The sequence below is a fragment of the Lathamus discolor genome, chromosome 18 (genome assembly GCF_037157495.1).
Source record: "Lathamus discolor isolate bLatDis1 chromosome 18, bLatDis1.hap1, whole genome shotgun sequence".
In the NCBI taxonomy this organism is placed as follows: domain Eukaryota; kingdom Metazoa; phylum Chordata; class Aves; order Psittaciformes; family Psittacidae; genus Lathamus; species Lathamus discolor.
In genome coordinates this window covers 5,167,273-5,186,238 of record NC_088901.1, presented here as the reverse complement: position 1 = coordinate 5,186,238, position 18,966 = coordinate 5,167,273, and the positions used below count along the sequence as shown (strand labels likewise).

The 18,966-nt window shown below is 57.4% G+C and overlaps 1 protein-coding gene across 2 annotated transcripts; it reads left to right on the top strand.

The window, feature by feature from the left end:
• The first annotated feature begins 4,800 nt into the window (after window positions 1-4,800).
• On the top strand, window positions 4,801-18,836 carry CAP1 (cyclase associated actin cytoskeleton regulatory protein 1). 2 transcript variants are annotated; one of them, XM_065697935.1, is made up of 13 exons: window positions 4,801-4,878; window positions 9,553-9,665; window positions 10,981-11,081; window positions 11,546-11,623; window positions 13,954-14,097; window positions 14,194-14,279; window positions 14,803-14,908; window positions 15,011-15,188; window positions 15,852-16,039; window positions 16,184-16,307; window positions 16,402-16,484; window positions 16,940-17,083; window positions 17,443-18,836. In XM_065697935.1, exons 2-13 carry the CDS (start codon window positions 9,572-9,574, stop codon window positions 17,524-17,526), a joined length of 1,410 nt encoding a protein of 469 aa, XP_065554007.1. In that variant the 5' UTR covers window positions 4,801-4,878; window positions 9,553-9,571; the 3' UTR covers window positions 17,527-18,836. The 2 variants fall into 2 exon arrangements, with proteins under 2 accessions (XP_065554007.1, XP_065554006.1); XM_065697934.1 differs by lacking the exon at window positions 4,801-4,878 and adding an exon at window positions 8,169-8,395.
• Window positions 18,837-18,966: the final 130 nt, after the last annotated feature.

The window sequence follows — 18,966 nt, the reverse complement described above, 5'->3', positions numbered from 1 at the left end:
GCTGGGTCTGGAGCATTTCTTTGTCAGCAAGCCCAGGGTCCCTTTACACAGCATTGAGGGGCAGGGCTGACTTCTCCCGAGTCAAAGGCACAGGAATGCCATAATCCAGGCAGGCGGCTGTGCCCGGCAGCCCCTTACCCCGTGCGGCTCCTTGCTCGGTGCCTTTGCCGCAGCAGCCCAACAAAGGCTCTATTCTTTTCCTCCTTTCCAAGAGGGACCCGGGGAGGAGGAGGGAGGAATGAAACCCAAGTGCTGCCAACAGAGCCTGGGAGCCCGGGGCTGGAACCGGGAGAGGCAGCTGTGGAGCGGGGAATGCGGGCTGTGGGTGACAGTGGGCGCGCTCTGCAGGGGCAGGGCGCTGGGCCCTGGGTATTTATACCCTGCTCTTGCATTCCTCGCCCCGCAGCAGGAATGGGGAGAGCCCCGAGCCCTGCTTCCACGGGAGCACCGCACCCCTGCGGCAGCCGGTGCGATGAGGAGGGGAAAGGGAGCAGGGGCAGGGAGGATGCAGCCAGGGGTACAGCAGCCCCGGGGTGAGGGGACTGTGCCGGTTGTGTCCCATCCCATGGGCACCGTGCTGGGGAATGGGGCTGGTGCCGTCTGTGAAGCACATCTGTCACAGCAAGAAATCCGTGGGGCCAGAGCTTGGGGCTGAGAGCAGGGGTCTGGGGCTCAGCTTTGGTTCCATGTTTGGGTACAAAGGACTAGAATGAGGATGGGGGTTTAAAAATAGCCGGAAAGGATTAGCCCGTAGCTGGGAATGTGGGACCGGGATCCACACTGCCACCACGCATGGGTCATGGGGAAAAAGCAAAGGGATGAAGCGGGGCGGGTGGGAGCTGGCTTTGTGCTGGGCAGAGCCATGGCCGGGGCGTCCCCTGCTCCCCAAGGACCAAGGCACAGCCCAAAGCAAGGGGGACAAGAGAGAGCTGTCAATGGCAGGGCAGGTGGGAGCCGTGTGTGCCCTCTGTGAGAGGAGGAGGAAGGCAGCGTCCAGCCAAGCACAGGGCTCGAGCTGCTTGTGTGTGTTCTGATCCCTGCCCTGGGCTCTTGTCCTGGCCATTGGCTGCTCCGAGGGGTGTGGGTGAAAGATTGCTGCTGCCTTTCCCTTTCAGAGGGCTCCAGCAGCGCTCGGGGCCGGCTGATGAGGGGTTCACAAGGGATCTCTGATGGGGCTTTTTCTGCAGCCATCTCAAGGGACTAGAACCAAACAGCTTGAATCAGAGCCCAGACATTCCTTGCTGAGCGCACCTCTTCTATTTGAGGCTGTTAAAAGAGGTGGGGGTGTGGAAAAACGGCCCTGGGAGCTGATAGCGCTGAGCCCTGGGCAGATCTCCAGCCTTGAAGCAGAGATCGCCTCTTGCCTCAGCTGTGCTTGCAGAGGGCTTTCGCTGCCAGCACCGAGACAGCCTCTGAGGCCAGAACTGAGGGAGACGCTGCCTGTGCCTCCAGCCAGCCCCAGCAGCAGCTGTGCTGGGCTTCATTCCACACGAACCCGGGTGGAGCAAATGCACCCCAGTGTCCGGCTGCTCCCCACAGGGCTGCAGTTCCGTGGCCGGAGCTGGTGCACTGTGAAATCCAACGTGGGAGATGGGGGGGCTCAGCTGGGTGCTGAGCTGGTGCCCTAATGCGAGATGGGCTGGGGCTCTGCTGGCCATGTGCAGGTGCTGGGGGTCAGCCCCGATTCGCAGCTGATGGGCTTTAAGAGGCTGGATTAGGGTTACCCGTGCGGTGCCAGGGGCTTGGGCAGCCTTCCCCTGGGTCTGGAGCAGTGCTGGGGTTTCTGTTCCCTTTCGTTCACAAGGGAAAGAGCCTTTCACTGTACATGGGTGTGGGTGCCAGCACCCAGGGGAGGGCAGGCTGCTGCAGGCACCCCTCCGCTGCCACCAGAGTACATTGGTGCACCCCATGCCCTCCGGTTAAGCTCTCTCACCTTGAGCCCTTGGGGAGCCCAGATGCCAGCTCCCAGTGCACAGAGCTGAGCCGGCACTGGGGGCAGCTCTGCCTCCTGCAGCACAAAGGTCTCAGGGGGGTCTTCAGGAGGGTGCTGCCCTGTACTGTGGCCATGAGCAATGGATGTGCTGGAGGAAGGCAGAAGAGGGGCTGGGAGGTGATGGGGCACAGACACCTTCACCCCAACCCCGGGGCTCTTGTGTGCCCTGAAGGATAAAACCAAGCAAATCTCAGTGTTGGCCTCCAAAGGGCAGCACAGGAACCTGCAACACCGACCTTACATCCTCTGTTTGTCACCAAGGGTGGCTGTGCCAGGAGGCTGAGGCAGCAAGAGGGACAGCCCTGAGCTGAGAGTGGCCACGCTGTGTCTGTTCACCCTATGAGGGATAAATGGCAGCCTGAAAGGTCTCTCCTTGCAGAGGATGAGGAATAACCCCCTCCTTATCCGCAGGGAAAGGGCACAAAGCCTCGGGTTTATCTCGCAGTAGGAGAGGTTGATGGGTGAGGAAGGACCCGTGCTCCACGCTGCAGCAGCACTGGTGTCACAGACACTTCCATCTGAACCAAGCACACGTAAAGGGGTGTCTGAGAGTGCAGCCACCCTGCTGTGCTGGTGCACTCCCTCAGGGACCAGATCCAGCTGGAAGTCAGTCTGGGAAGAAGCAGGATTGCCAGAGCAGGCTGTGCTCGGGACAGAGGCGCCGGGCAGCGGGTCACAGCAGGCCGGTCCATGGTCCTGGCACGCTGCTCCCAGGCCAGCTGCACGGGACGGAGGGGTTCCTGGCTGTCCCCACGGTCACCTTGTCTGTGGCAGCTGCGTGAAGTCACTCACCCGCTCCGCAAACACAGACCGAAGCTGCCGGCCCGTTTGGGTGGGTTTTCGTTAATGTTTTGCAAACCCACCCTTCCCAAGGATGGAAGCGGCCCAGGCACCGCAGAACACGAGCAGAGACGGATGGAGCAGTGCCGTGGTTTCCTGCAGCCTTTTTGGGGCTAAACCAGAAGGAAATACCCCTACGGTGCTCGGAGTAAGGCACCAAAACCACCCGGCAGCAGCACAGGGCAGCTGCAAGCTTTTCCCTGGAGCCAGGACAGTGCTGGGCAGGGTTCATAGGCACCGGGAACCCCCAGAGCACCGGCGTGGTTTCCAGTCCTTCCGTGCACAGGCAGCAGTTCTGACCCAGCCTCACCGGGAACTTGGTCTTTGTTCCTCCAGAAACCACCCCAGAGGCAAACACACGGGCATGGGGCCGGCGAGCAGAGCTCTCCCTCCCCCTGTGCTCTGCTCAGTTCCAGTTCCTCACGGATGCAGCTGAGAGAACAGCTCCTGCCTGCAGGATCCCTACGGCCCCTGCCCCAGGAGGCAAGGATGTGCCTGGTCACTGCTGTGATTGCTGTAGGGCGCTATGGAGCCTAAGCCATTGACTGCAGAGAAAAGAGGCAGTTGTATCTTACTTTCTGTTTCGCATCAAGTCAGTTGATCCCAAGGTGCGTCTGACGGCTGCAAGATGCCCATCAAGCGCTGGCAGGGTGGAAAATGAGGCAAGAAACCAGGATATCAGACAAACAGCACCAGAGACTGCAGGGAGCTGCTTGGCTCCTCTATAACTGGGAGGGAGGATGTGAGGACAATGGTGCGGGCTCTGCGCTGTGCCAGGGCAGGGGTTGGGAGCCCGGGGCTGCACCAAGGGGACACGCAACGCCCTGTGCTGAAGAATCAAACGCTCCGAGGGCTTCGGGCGCTGCTGCGGCTCGCAGGGAGCGCGGAGCAGCAGGAGACGCCTCACTAGAGGTCAGCAGAGCCACGCTCCCGGTCCCCGCTCCTGCTGCCCTCGGTTGGGCTCCCGCAGACGGAGCCTGGGTCTCTTCTGCTGGGAGCTCAGCAGCGCACGGCCCCGCTGCGGCAGACGTGACCATCTATGGTAGCGGAGCAGCGGGCAGGAAGCGGTGCCGGAGTCAGCCGAGCTCAGCGCGCTTCCTCCTCCTTCCCATTCCGTCAACGTGGCCCGGGTTCAGGAGCTCTGCGCGCACAGACCCGAGGGCAGCTCCAACCCCTGCGGGGGGACCCCAAACCGCAGCCCCTGCAGCGGGAGGGAGCCGCTGCCCACGGCACAGGCACCGTTCAAGAGCAAGCTCTGCCCTGAGGGTGGAAGCAGCCGCGGGGCGTTGCGTGGGGAGAACCCAGCGCTGGCCCCAGGGACCTCCGCCTGGCTCCCGGTTGTTTTGCCCTTGACCGCCCTGGTCTCGGTCTCTCCAGCAACAAAGCCGGGACAACACCAACATTTACCCACCCCGTGCTGAGCGCTCTGAGCCCCTCGGGTCAAAGAGGGTCTGAGCACAAAGTGCTCCCTATCCCTAAGCACCGGAGCCCTGTAAGGAGGCTTTGATGCCCGGGACGAGCCAGCACACACCAACAGCAGAAGCATCTCTGCTGCACAGAGCAGCGACGGCAGCCGCCTCCTGCGCACAGCACCAGCGTCCAGCACCCCGGAACACCCCCGGCCCCTCTCGGGGGTCCCGGGCACGCCGAGGACCCCGATAGCCCCTCCCGCTGCCTGCCCGGCTGTCCCCGATGGGGGTCACAGCCCCTCTGCGGGGCCGGGGGCACCCCCCTCAGCCCCTCCCCGTGCCCTCGGGCCCCATTCGGCCCCCCCCCCCATCCCGAGGCAGCTCCCACTTGGCCCCGCCCCCAAACAAGGCCCCGCCCCCTTAACCACACCCCTCGCCTTCTCTGGCCCCGCCCACAGCCCTTCCCACCAATCGCAAGGCGGTGTCCGGCCGAAGCTCAGCCCCGCCGGCACCGCGCCGCGCCTTGCGCACTTCCGGTGCGCGGGGCGGGGGCCGGAAGCGGCGGGGCGCGGGGGGTGCTGGGCGGCGCCGGGGCGGCGGCGGCGGCGGCGGAGCGGGATCGCGGAGGGAGCAGAGGTGAGGCCGGGCCGCGGGGCCCGCTCCGCCGGGGCCGCTCCGCGGGCGCTGGGGCCGGGGGGGCCCGGCCCGGCTGCGGGGCTCCGGTACCCGCCTCGGTTCCGGGTTCATTTGGTGGCCGGGGCGGGGGGGGCCCGGCCCTGGGGTGCCCCCGCCCGCATCCTGCAGCGGGGTTCCGAGCTCTGCGAGGCCGCTCGACCCCGGCGATGGGGCGGGTCCCGGGCCGCTGTGGGTCCGGCCGGGAGCCGTGTGCGCTCGGATGCGGTGTCCCGCTCGTTGCAGGGCGGTGGGTTTGCTGGAGCCCGGAGCATGGATGTCCCCGGACACCGGGTGTCTGCTGGCCCGCGGGGAGCTCCAGTCCTCGGCCTGTTGCTGCTGCTTTGCCGTCTTTTGCATTCGGGTTGCGGTTAGGCCGGGGTAAACGTGCGATTGCGCTGGTTCTTGGGATAGCGAAGTGGGAAGAATCACATGGATATTTCGTGCTTCAGGTCATGGGGTTTTGCGTGTCGGGGTCTGCAGTCCCCGAGGCCTGGGCTGTCGATGTCACTAAAACCGGGAATCTGTGGCATCGAGAAGCTGCTGTGTTCCTTGCCTTTTCCTGAGGCGACCCTTGTGTCCGTGCAGTATTCCTGAGCTTTCTGAAAGCCAAAAATCCCCCTGTTGTTTATGTAGCAAAGTCCAGCCAAGCCCGAGCATTGCGCTCGGGAGGGATGCTCCCAACGTTCGGATGCCTCGGGATTCCTGACATGGAGCTTGGTACCGTGTCCACTCTAGCTTAGATCCAGGATCCTCAGTTACTTCCTTGGTGGATTCATTGGGCTGACAGGGAATGGGAATGAGGGGATTCCGGCAAGTGCAAGCCTCCCATTTTGTATCATTGGGATGCAAAAGGAGCCCTTGTGCTTGCTCTAACGATGCTTTAACCATCTCCTAATGTTTGAGTCGAAATCCCAAATCCCAGTTTTAGTGACTTGGGCAGGATTTGGTTTTGGGGGGAGTTAAAGAAGGTCCAGACGGACTGTGCTATTTTCTTTAAGCGCTTTTGTGTTTCTAAATAAAGTAGCTGTGGAATACCAGACGCAGCCACCGTGGCTCTGGAGCAGTGTCACAAGTGTGCTGCAGGCAGCAGAGCTCTGCCCTGGCAGCCGCTGGGATGGCAGTAGCTGTCCTGTGCTCGTGGCTGGTCCTGTCAACCGACCAAATCCAGGCAGTTGAGTCCTGTCTCGTTGCAAGTAATTCCTTACTTAATGAGCTGCACTGTTTAAAAAGGAATTCTTTGGGCTTTCGGAAGAGAGAAACGTTGGAAATCACCCGGTTGCTGATCCCCTGAGATATCCCAGTGTCAGCTCCGAAATAAACTGTGGTATGTGCCTAATTTAGTTGTCCCATCTCTATCCTGTCTTTTGCCTGTCGAAACAGGAAGCAGCTGATGTAGATTTCGTGCTGCTGACAGCGTGTGCTGGGCTGCACAAACGCTCAATCTGAGCAGAGGCGTAGGTTGGGCTGGCTTCGGCTGTGAAGCTGCTATCGGTGCCTTCCAGAATGCCTAGGGGAGGGCTGGGGTTCATGCGCTCTCCCAGGCAACCGGAGGCATTTCCTTTCTGCCTGTTTGGTGTGAACTTGCTCACTGCTCTGAGGAGTCTTTGGATGTGCCGGCTCCTTGATGTTCTCCAAGCAGGAAGCTCCTCTTACTGTGCTGTTGTGCAGGGTCTGCTCTGGGTACCTGGTACCTTCCCTTCATTACTCTGATGGTCAGAGTGCAGTCGTGGATAAAAGCCTGTTTGTGGTACAGGATGCTCAAACCCACGTTCCCAAGCTTTGACAGAGATAAAGGCGAGGTAATAAATTAACCTAATGTGCTAGGAAAACAAATGGGCTTTCTGGCGCGTTGTGACACGTGTCTGCTGTGAGTCCATAGCTTTCGCTCCACTGGTAATCAAAAGTTCAATTGACTTTAAACCAGACCTAGATTAAGTCCTGCGTTACAGTCCTGAAAGGGAGAGCTTCCTCTCGGCCCCACTGCTGTCTCCTGGCAGCGTGGTGAAGCTTGAAGGCCTTTCTCTTTCCTCCTGAGCATGGGATGATGTGCTGAGCAAAAATGAGGCTTCAGTGACCTGTGTCTCAGCTTCCTCTTTAAAGAAGGCAGATGGGAACCGATGATGTGCACTGTACTGAGAGCCCCAAAGGCAGCGTGTCGTTACTGACCAGTTACCTTGCATTCAAAGTGATCGATAGACACAACACTGTTTAGAGGAGCACAGGCAGGTCTGCCCTGTGATCTTTCCCTAGCTAAATGTTAACCTCTCTGGGCTGCAAACTCTGGCTGCTGAGGTTAGGTACAACTGGATCTCTTTATTTCACTCCATAGGGGTGTGTAGGTAGCAGAAAGCTGCATCCACGGGGGAAAGGGCATAGCAAAGGTGAGTCAAGGTAGTGTTAGCAAGGAGGAGCCAAGATAGAGCTGCCTGCTCGAGGACTTTGTGCTGCTTGCAGTTAGTTCTGGGTTTGCTGCCAGTTTACCGAGTGATTTATCTTGTGAGTTGTCCTAATGCTGCCCATTAAACAGAAAGGAAAAGGAGTTCACCGTCTGGCAGATAGCATCAGGTACACAGAGCTGGTGTTGAGCAATGCAAGCTCGTGCCTTCTGTCAGGAAAACCCAGGAAGGCTGTGTCAAACGGCAAGGAACCTGCATCTCAAGGACCGCTTTCTTGCAGAAGGACATTAATCCCGACAGCGCATCCAGAACGGGTGCGATACGCTCCTCGCTGCAGCGTGTTTTATTGCTGCGGGTAGGAAGCAGCTTTCCATCTGGACTTTCTGGTTCGTAATCCTGATTTGCAATGCAGTTTGTGACTCGGTAATGGGGCTGATCAGATTAGAGCCTCATGTGGAATGTGCTGGGGATCGGTGGTGCAGAACAGCAGCCTTGGCTGCCCAGTGCTCCATAAACCTGGTGCCCTTCCTGGACTCCCATTTGCACCCCTTTCCCTCAGTGCTTTCTCGAAGCATTTCCTTAACAGGTGGCTCTCTGGGTGCGGGGGGAAACCACCCTTTTTCTGGTGTGCTGGGAGCGGGGGAGGCAGAGCCCTGCTCTTGGCTGCGCTCCCACTTGGAGACGTGAGCCCCATTCTGGATGCAGCGTCCTCGGCTGCGGCAGCACCGATGCGCCTGCGATCAGGAGCACAGGGTTCCGAAGGAAGGAGGCATTCATGGCTGGTCATTACCTGGGTGACTGCCCACAAGTTGTGGCCTCTCTGAACTTTCTCTGTGCCTGGAAGCCATCCGGTCACTTCTGTGCAGCTCCATGCAGAGCGCGTCCTCTGGCTCACTCTTGCGCAGAGGAGGAAACCGCGCTCTTCCTCTTGGAAAGGGGGGTGGCATCTCTCATCTCCCCCCATCCCCCAGCAGCGCTGCTGCTTCTGACGTGAGCAGACGAGAGCAGGGTGGAAACGGCCTTGTTTGTCTTGTGGCATCAGTGACTAACGCTGGATCAGCCCCACATCCTCTGGAAGCGGGGTGAGAACTCTGGAGCAGGGCCGAGAGGGCTCATGAGCAAAAGCAAGAGCCTCCCTAGAAGTTCAGCTTGCGTTTCCGAGGGAGAGCTTGCATCAGTTCAGGCAGGGAGCAGGGCAAACCCTGCCTCCCTTTTTGGGTATGCTGGGAGGGCCGTGCTCCTCCAGGCGGGGTTTTGGGCTTTTGCAGGCTCTTGCAGTAAGAAGGAAGCTGTGGCCAGGCCATAATTGTGATTCACGTTGTAAAAGCCTTTCGGTGAGCGGTGATAAGACGGAAATGGGATTGGTGACTTGCTGCCTGCCTCCCTGCATTCCCCGTGCATGAGTGCGCCTGGAGCGTGGCTTCTCCTGCTCCTTGGTGCAGAGGCTCTGCAGAGCGGTAGCGAATGGCAAGTTTGTGACTTCAGCCCTCTCCGGATGAGAGGCTGCGAAGGGCTCGCACCCCTCAACCTCCTTCCTGTGCAGCGCCTGCAGAGGAGGCTCTGTGCTTCAGCACTGCCTGCGGAGGGGGAGGAGGAACAGGGGCCCATTGTGGCAGAGGCAGCTCTGCCGCCTTCACTGCTGCAGCTGCACATGGCAGCGAGTGCCAGGGAGGCTCCTTGAGCTCGCTGCTGGCCTGCACTGAGGTGACGCCAAAGTTAGAGATGTTCCTTGGAGCAGTTCAGGGCTGCAGGAGGTCCCTGCAGGTGCCTTTGCAGAATGAAGCCCCCCCACTTCTAACCTGAAGCCTCTGAGCTCCCAGCGAAGCAGTTGTTGTGCTCTGTGGTCACAGCTGGGCTTTGGCTAAGTGCTGACTGCAGCGAGATCCCGAGCACACCTTTGGTTTATTGAGCGGTGTCAATATAAGGTTAGAAGCTGGAAGTTTTGTATCCTTATATGTGCAAAAAGGTCTTTCAGTGACTGGAATAGGAACTGTGTGACCAGTAAGGAGTGGCTGTGGCAATAAAAAGTAGCTCTGTGGGTGGCTTTTGGGTAATCCAAATGTCCTTGCTACCATGAGGGTACCCTGGTGTCTGTCCCTGGGATGCAGGGCTAGGTAGAAATTACCCTGCTGGAACTGGTAGAGCTTGCACCAGAGCAGCTGATAAAAACCCTCTTCCACGTTTGGCATCTGAGCTGCATACTTCAGAGGGTGCGAACAATTGTGCTCTGCCTGCGCAGGTTGTGGACAGTGATAGATATGGAAAGACTGGTGGAACGGTTGGAGAAGGCTGTGGAGCGCCTGGAGACGGTGTGCCAAGGGCCTGGCATGTGTGGAGATGGCTCTTCCAAAGGTAAGGCCCTCAGCACCTCCCCGACGGCATCACCCCATGGGAGTCCCTGTGCTGAAGTGTCAGCTGGGAGCTGTGGCAGGGTCGAACATCAGCAGTGGCTGTTGCAGTGCTTGTGCAGGGGCTGTTGGGTGGGCTGGGTTTGCAGGGGCTGTTGGATGGGCTGGGTGTGCAGGGGCTGTTGGGTGGGCTGGGTGTGCAGGGGCTGTTGGATGGGCTGGGTGTGCAGGGGCTGTTGGATGGGCTGGGTGTGCGGGGCTGTTGGGTGGGCTGGGTGTGCGGGGGCTGTTGGGTGGGCTGGGTGTGCGGGGCTGTTGGGTGGGCTGGGTGTGCAGGGGCTGTTGGATGGGCTGGGTGTGCAGGGGCTGTTGGGTGGGCTGGGTGTGCAGGGGCTGTTGGATGGGCTGGGTGTGCAGGGGCTGTTGGGTGGGCTGGGTGTGCAGGGGCTGTTGGATAGGCTGCCTGTGCAGCGGCTGTTGGATGGGCTGGGTTTGCAGGGGCTGTTGGATGGGCTGGGTGTGCGGGGGCTGTTGGATGGGCTGGGTGTGCAGGGGCTGTTGGATGGGCTGGGTGTGCAGGGGCTGTTGGGTGGGCTGGGTTTGCAGGGGCTGTTGGATGGGCTGGGTGTGCAGGGGCTGTTGGGTGGGCTGGGTGTGCCGGGGCTGTTGGGTGGGCTGGGTTTGCAGGGGCTGTTGGATGGGCTGGGTGTGCAGGGGCTGTTGGATGGGCTGGGTGTACAGGGGCTGTTGGATGGGCTGGGTGTGCGGGGCTGTTGGGTGGGCTGGGTGTGCGGGGGCTGTTGGGTGGGCTGGGTGTGCGGGGCTGTTGGGTGGGCTGGGTGTGCAGGGGCTGTTGGATGGGCTGGGTGTGCAGGGGCTGTTGGGTGGGCTGGGTGTGCAGGGGCTGTTGGATGGGCTGGGTGTGCAGGGGCTGTTGGGTGGGCTGGGTGTGCAGGGGCTGTTGGATAGGCTGCCTGTGCAGCGGCTGTTGGATGGGCTGGGTTTGCAGGGGCTGTTGGATGGGCTGGGTGTGCGGGGGCTGTTGGATGGGCTGGGTGTGCAGGGGCTGTTGGATGGGCTGCCTGTGCAGCGGCTGTTGGATAGGCTGCCTGTGCAGAGGGGAACTGAGTTATGCAGCAGATCCTGCTGCGGTTACGGTGCTGCCAAGATAAGGACTTCCTGCGTCTGCAGCTCCCCTCGCTCAGCTGCGTGCTTCACCCTGAGCCCTGCCTGTGGGTGATGGGAGCTGGGTAAGGTTCAGCCCAGGAGCCCACCCGCTGCCTCTCGCTGATACCTGTGCTCTGGTTCCTTCTCTGCAGGAGTGGCTCAGTACGTGCAGGCGTTCGATGCCCTCCTGGCTGGCCCAGTAGCCGAATACATCAAGATCAGCAAAGAAGTTGGTGGGGATGTGCAGAAGCATGTAAGGACTCGTGTTCTCTCTCTGCTTCAAATAGGTGCTGCTTGTCCTCCAGGGCTGTTACGGGCCAAATGTGCTGTCAGTGTTTGCTGACAACGCTATAAACATTCCTTTGGTGCTGTGTTCTAGGATGTTTATAATCCTTGGGGATTCAGGGCAGATGCAGATGCCCAGATAACCTCTAGCAGATTTCTCCTGACATACACATGATGAATAAAGCCTTCTCCTTGCAACCTTTGGTAGTTAGATGTCTAGCCCTCTTTAGAGTCCATGCCTTTAAAAGAGGCCTGTAAACTACCCAGCCTGGGAGCTATTGCACTCTGAGGATGGGCGTCTCCATGAATATATGCTTTGACTCCAGTGAGCTGCTTTCTTACAGACTAGGAGGTGGGGGCAGCAGGAGCTTGAATGGCCCAGCGCTACGCTGCATACAAGGGAAGCTCCCTCATGTTTCTCTCTGTTCTTAGGCTGAGATGGTTCATGCGGGTTTGATGAGCGAGAGGGCTCTCCTGGTGATGGCATCTCAACATCAGCAGCCGACAGAGGTAAGAGTGGGAAATCACTTCTCATAAACCCTGTATGCTCTTACCTCGGAGCTGGGGACGGCTGCAAGCATAGGGGAACCTGGGCCGTTACGGCTGCTCCAAAAGGGGAACTGGAGGAGGGCTGGAGACGCTCGCAGCATGAGGCGGCACTCGCTGAAAGCAAGAACTGTTCCGGATGCTCACCGCCGCTGAGCAGAATTCCTGAGGTTCATTCTGGGAGCTGCAGACCTGGCATTTTCCAGGCGCTGGAGCAACAAGGTTCCTGTAGCTGAGCAGCCTCCGAGCATCGTCTCGTGATGCCTGTCTCCAGTGGCACCTGGCACCAGCACCGCACAGTCGCTGTTCCCTGAGATGCAGGCTGCAGACAGACACTTGTCTGGGCCAGGAGCCATGGGGGGATTTGTGTAGAGTGTGCTTTTCATTATGTGATCCTGAAGGATAACAAGACGCTTGTTTCTATTGAATGGCCTCTGAGTAGCTGGGCTTTTAGAATCGATTTGTCCTTAGCAAGTAATTTAACACTATACCCTGGGCTGCTGCTTCTCAGCAGGATGCATGCCTGAGAATCTGATCCCAAATGCATTGGCTTTTCCCTGCTGAGCACTGTTTATCCTGAGCAACAGGATCCCACCTTGCTTTTCTTGGCAGTTATGATCTGGCTCAGTGATGGCTTCTGTTACACTGGTAGCTGGATTTCTGTGCTACTTTTCTATTCCCTGTGAAACCCATCTGCATCTCTTTCCCCAAACTCAGTGCTAGAGGGTGCTTCTCTTTCACCAGGCTTGCTGGGGCGCCGCTCTGCATAGCCTCTGGGCTGAGAATCTGCTTACAAATGCCACTGACACCTTGTTTAAATCAGGGATTATGAAGCAAGCACAAGCTTAATCTAGTGCAGGGTTTTGTGCAGGTTGGTTTGCAGGAGCCTCGTCACTTCTGGAGCAGTCAGATTGAATCACAGAATCATAGAATAGTCAGGGTTGGAAAGGACCTTAACATCATCCAGTTCCAACCCCTGCCATGGGCAGGGACACCTCACACTAAACCAGGTCACCCAAGGCTCTGTCCAACCTGGCCTTGAACACTGCCAGGGATGGAGCACTCACAGCTTCCCTGGGCAACCCATTCCAGTGCCTCAGCACCCTCACAGTAAAGAACTTCTTCCTTACATCCAATCTAAACTTCCCCTGTTTCAGTTTTAACCCGTTACCCCTTGTCCTGTCGCTACAGTCCCTAATGAAGAGTCCCTCCCCAGCATCCCCTTAGGCCCCCTTCAGACACTGGAAGCTGCTCTGAGGTCTCCACGCAGCTTCTCTTCTCCAGGCTGAGCAGCCCCAGTGTTCTCAGCCTGGCTCCATACAGGAGGTGCTCCAGTCCCCTGAGCATCCTCGTGGCCTCCTCTGGACTTGTTCCAACAGCTCCATGTCCTTGTTATGTTGAGGACACCAGAACTGTGTCCAGTGCTGCAAGTGAGGGCAAATGCAAAATGTATGAACTGGCATTGTTTGTGGTGGAGAATTTGCCCATCCTGTTGTTTGACAGTGGTGTTGGGCTGGAGCTTCGGGAAGTGGAGCCTGGCCACTGGTGCTCAGAACCTCTCTTTGCATGGAAACAGTGGAAGGGGACAGCAAAAGCAAAAGCCAAGGCTTTGAAAAGCAAGTTTTGCCCAGACTGGTCCCTCACTGCTGCCACCAGCAGGAGACTTCGTGATCTTAAAGAAGAGCAAAGATGCCCAGGAAGCATCTCTGGAAATCCGTAACTGGCTGCTCTGCCCTCAGACTTCCAAGCGCACCCGGTCAATATTGCAGGTGAACACCACACAGACACAGTTCTTGTCATCCAGATATTAAAGGCTTGGAGTGACTTGAGGAGCACTGGCTTCAATCCTGAAGTCCAGCTTGATGGGGTGACTTGAGAAATGGCGCGACTCCCGTTGTCGTGCAGGCTGCAGATCCCCAACAGCAAGATCCTGCCTTGGACCTCTGTGTCTGAGGGCTTCTAAAGGAGAGGAAAACTTTGACAAACTCTCTTGGAACAAAAGAACCCAGGAAAGGCAAATGCTATTTCTGTCCTCGTTACTAACAGGCTTTGTCAGTGTCTCTTGGATGGAACATGAGTCACGGTTCTTGGCGTACTCCCATTGTACCAATCCAGTTGGGAGCTATGACTTCAGCCCTGGAGGAGCGAGGCTGTGGGGCTGAGCGCAGCTCATAGGGAGGGCCGAGCCTGGACCAGAGCTGTATCAGTCGGAGTCTTCCTGGGTAACCATCATCTGAGCAGAGCAACCCATTCAGAGCAATAGTAATGTTCTCATTGTCCCTCCTGTCCTGCAGGATGCATTCTCATCGCTTCTGAAACCGATTTCGGAGCAAATCCAGGTGGTGCAGAACTTCAGGGAGAAGAACCGGGGGAGCAAACTCTTCAACCACTTATCAGCCGTCAGCGAGAGCATCCCTGCCCTGGGCTGGGTGGCCATGGTGAGAATTCCAGCAGGAAGTGGTTTCCTTGGGCTGGTGGGAGAAGTCCGGCTCCCTGGTCAGCTGTTCCGTGCCAATGTGTTCATTCTTCTCTAGGCTCCAAAGCCTGGCCCTTATGTGAAGGAAATGACCGATGCTGCCATGTTTTATACCAACCGGATCCTCAAGGAGTACAAGGATGTGTAAGTTCACCTTCCTCCTTAAAGATGCCATTGAACACAACGAACTGGGTATGTAGGGGCTGCTCCAGTATCCAACCACAGCTGCCTTGGTCCTGGATTCGTTCTTCTTTTTAAAGGCAGGGTATATTTATAGAGCCTCACTTAGCTGTTCTTTCCTGATCCCTAGGGACAAGGTTCCTTGTATTCATGTTGTAGCTGGAATCTCTGTGTCGCTGCTCCTGGCTCAGCAGTCCCGTCACTGAGTTGTTTCCCAGGGCAGCACGTTGGGGATGGGTCCTGTTGGAAGCACCGGACTCCTCAGTTAAAATGGTCTCTGTGCAGAGCAGCCTGCGGCCTCCTGCCTGCAGGAGCAGGGTGAATGCTGAAGCTAGAGCGCAGTGCTGGAGGTGTGAGCTGCTGGGCTGGCCCGGCTGGGTCCTGCCTGTAGCTGAGAGGTGGAGGGATGTAAAGAGCTATTTGTAGTCCTTGGGTTTTGATGGCAAATGGAACCTGATCTCTCCTCACGATCTCCTTGTGTCCTCAGAGATAAAAAGCACGTGGACTGGGTGAAAGCTTATCTGAGCATCTGGACAGAGCTGCAGGCTTATATCAAAGAGTTTCACACCACGGGGCTGACCTGGAGCAAAACGGTGAGTGCCGCGTCCACAGGAGCCTCCGAGAGGAGGATTGCAGGGTTGCCGCAGCAGGCACGGAACTTGTGCCATTGCCTTTCCTCTTCTGGCCTCTTGCAGGGTCCTGTAGCCACGGAAGGGAGCAAGTCACCGTCTGCTCCCCCCGCGGGGGCTGCGCCTCCCCCCCCGGGTCCTCCTCCACCTCCTGCTCCTGCCCCCAGCGGCTCCAGCGCTGACGACGCTGCCTCCCGCTCCGCGTTGTTTGCCCAGATCAACCGGGGCGAAGGCATCACCTCTGGTAGGTGAAGCAGGGACCCAAGGGAGGGCAGGCACGAGCCAGGGTGCCTGTGCTGTGAGGCCTTGTTCTGCTGCTCTCCCTCAAGGCACCTGCTCAAAACAAGGGGCCATCTGCTCAGAGCAGAGGCTGGGAGCCCCTGAAGCAGCTCACAGGGCCAGAGGGAGTACATGTAGGAACTCTCAGCCTCATCTGTCACGTGTGGCGAGAGATTAATCCCTGGCTGGAATGGAAAGAGTTTCCTGCACGTTGCCAGTACAGAAGGTGCAGTTCTGCACCCGTTCACATCCTCACAGAGCTCATTCCCTGTTTGTGTTAGCTGCTCAGTGCATGGGGACGGTCAGAAACGGCAGTGAGGTGCCTGGCTGAGGGGGTTTGCCTGCAGAAGTGGAAGCGCTGGCGCCTTCTGTTGTGTTCTCATCAATAGTGCCGCGGTTTTCTTGCTCCCTCTTTCACTGCTGCCACGCGCGCTTGGCCTCAACTTAGGCCCAGTCTCAATAATCACAGAATCACCGAATGGTTTGGGTTGGAAAGGACCTTAAGATCATCCAGTTCCATTTGCATTTTGACAGTGGAACTGTGGGGATCGCTGCAATCACCCATGTGTGCGTGAAACTGCACCCTTGGCTGGAGGAGCCCGGACCTCAGGTGTGACTTCTCTTGCAGGCTTAAGACACGTTTCAGATGACATGAAAACCCACAAGAATCCAGCCCTGAAGAACCAAGGGGGGCCTGTGAGAAGTGGACCCAAACCTTTCACTGCTCCCAAACCAGCCTGTAATGCTAATCCCGCCCCAAAAACCTCTCCAAAGGCACCTGCACTGCTAGAATTAGAGGGCAAAAAGTGGAGAGTGGTGAGTGCATGAGCGGGTGGCAGGGACGGGAGCTGTGCAGCTGGGGAGGAGGAGGGTCTCCTGAGGGGCCTGCACTGCCCTGCTCTTCCCATGGAGCAGCTGGTCTGCATTCAGGAAATACAGTGTGCTTCCCTGCCTCTTCAGGAAAACCAGGAGAATGCCACTAACCTGGTAATCAGCGACACAGAGCTGAAGCAGGTAGCGTACGTTTTCAAGTGCACAAATAGCACGCTCCAAATCAAAGGCAAGATCAACTCCATCACCCTCGGTAAGTGGAGAAGGCCCGGGAGGAGCTGCTGCTGCTGCCAGCTGCTGTGAGCCTCCATAACCTTCTTGTGGCTTCCTCCGTGTTGTCTTTGCAGATAACTGTAAGAAGCTAGGGCTGGTCTTTGATGACGTGGTGGGCATCGTAGAGATCATAAACAGCAGGGACATCAAAGTTCAGGTGAGTGCCTGCGACCTGTTCTCTGCCTGCAGCGTGAGCCTTGTGCGGTCAAACCGGCGCCTGTAGCATCTGCCTCCTCGAGTAGCTTTACTTCCAGAACAGGAACATGCTGGTGCTTGCCCAGCCCTTAGGAAAGGGCTGAAATGTGCCTCACTGAGCTGCTTCAGGGCTCTGGTTAGAAGCTGAGTCCCTGCGAGGCGGGCAGCACAGGAGGGCTGCCAAAGCGGGAGAGCCTGTTCTGATCCCGGTTTTGGTGTCTGATCTGGGACGTGCCCGGTGCTCCCTGTAGCTTGTTCTAGAGACCAAACCGAGAAGTAACTCTGGATTTTTTTGCCAGAGGTTTCATCCAGAGTTGGGCTCAAACCTCTTGCCTTGAAGGCAAGGGCAAAAGGAGAACATTGTGGTGGCCTGCGTGCAGGTACCGCTCCTCTAACTGCTGCTTTGCCCACCGCCAGGTAATGGGTAAAGTGCCAACGATTTCCATCAACAAGACCGACGGTTGCCACGTGTATCTGAGCAAGAGCTCCCTAGACTGCGAGATCGTCAGTGCCAAGTCATCCGAGATGAATGTCCTTATTCCCACCGAGGGTGGGGACTTTGTAAGTGTCAGGATTGAGGTCTGGGGTCACGCGGGGCAGGATGAGTGTTCTGAGCCCCCTTCGAGACCTCTTGCAGCGAGGTCTGGAAGGACAATTCCAGGCTCTTGATCGTGGAGGTTGTGGATGATCTGACGTTAAAACCACCAAATCAAGTTGGTTGGTCTCTCTAGCAAGATACTTGCTGGCAGTGGGAGCTGCTGCTTCCTTAGGATCTCCTTGGGGTAGAACAGGCAGCATTTGTGGTACAGGAGAGGGGACAGCGAGTATCCGAGGGAACAAATGCCTGAAGCAGTGGGAGGAGTTCCTGGTCTCCTTCATCAACTGCTTTCTAACAACAGGTTTCTGTTTTTCCCCTGCAGACTGAATTCCCTGTCCCAGAACAGTTCAAGACAGTGTGGAACGGTCAGAAGTTGGTTACCACTGTGACGGAAATTGCTGGCTAAGCACAAAAGCCCCAAGGCTCACGCCCTCCCCTGGCCCTGCTGTGGGACAGATCTGCTTTCAGATGATTCTTTTAGGTTTCTTGTACCTTTCTGCTCTCAAACTGCTTCTCCTCTCCCCCGAGAGACACGGCTGCCTGCCGGCACTGCGATGCCTCTGCCTGGGGCTTGGTGTAGGTGCTGGGTCAGTTACTGTCCACATCTATTAGCAGGAAGGTGAATTCTTTCCCCCCCCCCCCCTTTGTCTGGTCTCACTGCACCAATTGATGGAGTCAGGTTGATGGTGAGGTTCACAGCCAGTCCTGGCACTTGGCTTTCGGAGGTGGTGTTTGGGGTTTTTTACGTTGCTTTTAAGGAAACTCTTCACGTGAGAGAGGAATGATTGTCCCCTTTTTAACAAATAACGGTGTCTGTCATGGTCCAGAGGACCCGCTTGCTATGGTGGATGTCTTGAGAAGGTCCTTGGAGGCTGCTAATTCCAGCTCTAGGTACTAGTTGGTGGCATTATGGGGATGGGTTTTGTGGGACCAAAGGCTGAGGAGCTGGGCTGGTAGCATTCCACCCCCAATTCTCTTTCATCATTCCTGTTAGCTCAGTGCATTTCCAGTTGTGCCATGTCAGGAGGCTTTCTGTTAACCAGTGCCACAGGACGAGCGCAGCGCAGGGGCTGCGGTTACCCCCCGGCTGCCTGGCTGGTATCTTGGAGCCGAGCACCCAATATTCCATGAGCTCTTCGCTCTCCCAGGGGAATCTTTACTCCAGGGCTTCCTTCTCGGAGCAGCTGAACTCAGGTTCAGTCTTCCAGGGCAGTTCTTCGAGCCTGTCCCTTTCCAGCCCAGGGTCAGTAGTGCAGGACTGGAAGTACGTGAGCTGATGCCATCGGTTCCTCACTCTCTTCCTCATCTGCAGTCAGTCCCCGTACAGCGAATCCTTTCACCCTGCCCCTGTTACTTGGCTCTTTCCTTTGGTGGAAGCCCACAGCCCCTGTTCCAGGGCCCTGGAGCAGCGCTGGAGCCAAGGCACAGTACTGTACTGCCCACAAAGGGAGCTGCACGTGCTTTGACCTTCATTTTTCCAACGCCTCGGGTGGCATAAGCATATCTTAAATGCATTTCCTCTGTAAAGTGTCAATGTTCTGTTTCTCTAGTACAAAACTTACAAAAAAACCCCACAAAAATATGCAATTTTTTTTTTATTTTGAGACTGTCCTGTGACTTGTACTCGTCTTCTCCTGAGGCTTGTGGAAAGAACCTTTCTTATGTACTTAAGATTATACAGAAGATAGAATAAAGTTAATGCCAACTTGCTCATTACAGTGCCTCTTGTCTGCTCTTTGGGGGCACACAGGGCGAGCTGCCCAACGTGCTCTGCATGCTTTCCCCATGGGCAGGTACAGACTTCCCTGTCATCCCCCCCCATCACACAGTACTTGCTGAATCTCGC

Excerpts from the sequence above, each read along its gene's own strand:
- CAP1 (XM_065697934.1), top strand. The coding sequence starts at position 8,184 with ATGCAGAGCGCGTCCTCTGGCTCACTCTTGCGCAGAGGAGGAAACCGC. Across the intron at positions 9,666-10,980 it reads TGGAGATGGCTCTTCCAAAG|GAGTGGCTCAGTACGTGCAG; the intron begins GTAAGGCCCTCA and ends CCTTCTCTGCAG. Across the intron at positions 11,082-11,545 it reads GTGGGGATGTGCAGAAGCAT|GCTGAGATGGTTCATGCGGG; the intron begins GTAAGGACTCGT and ends CTCTGTTCTTAG.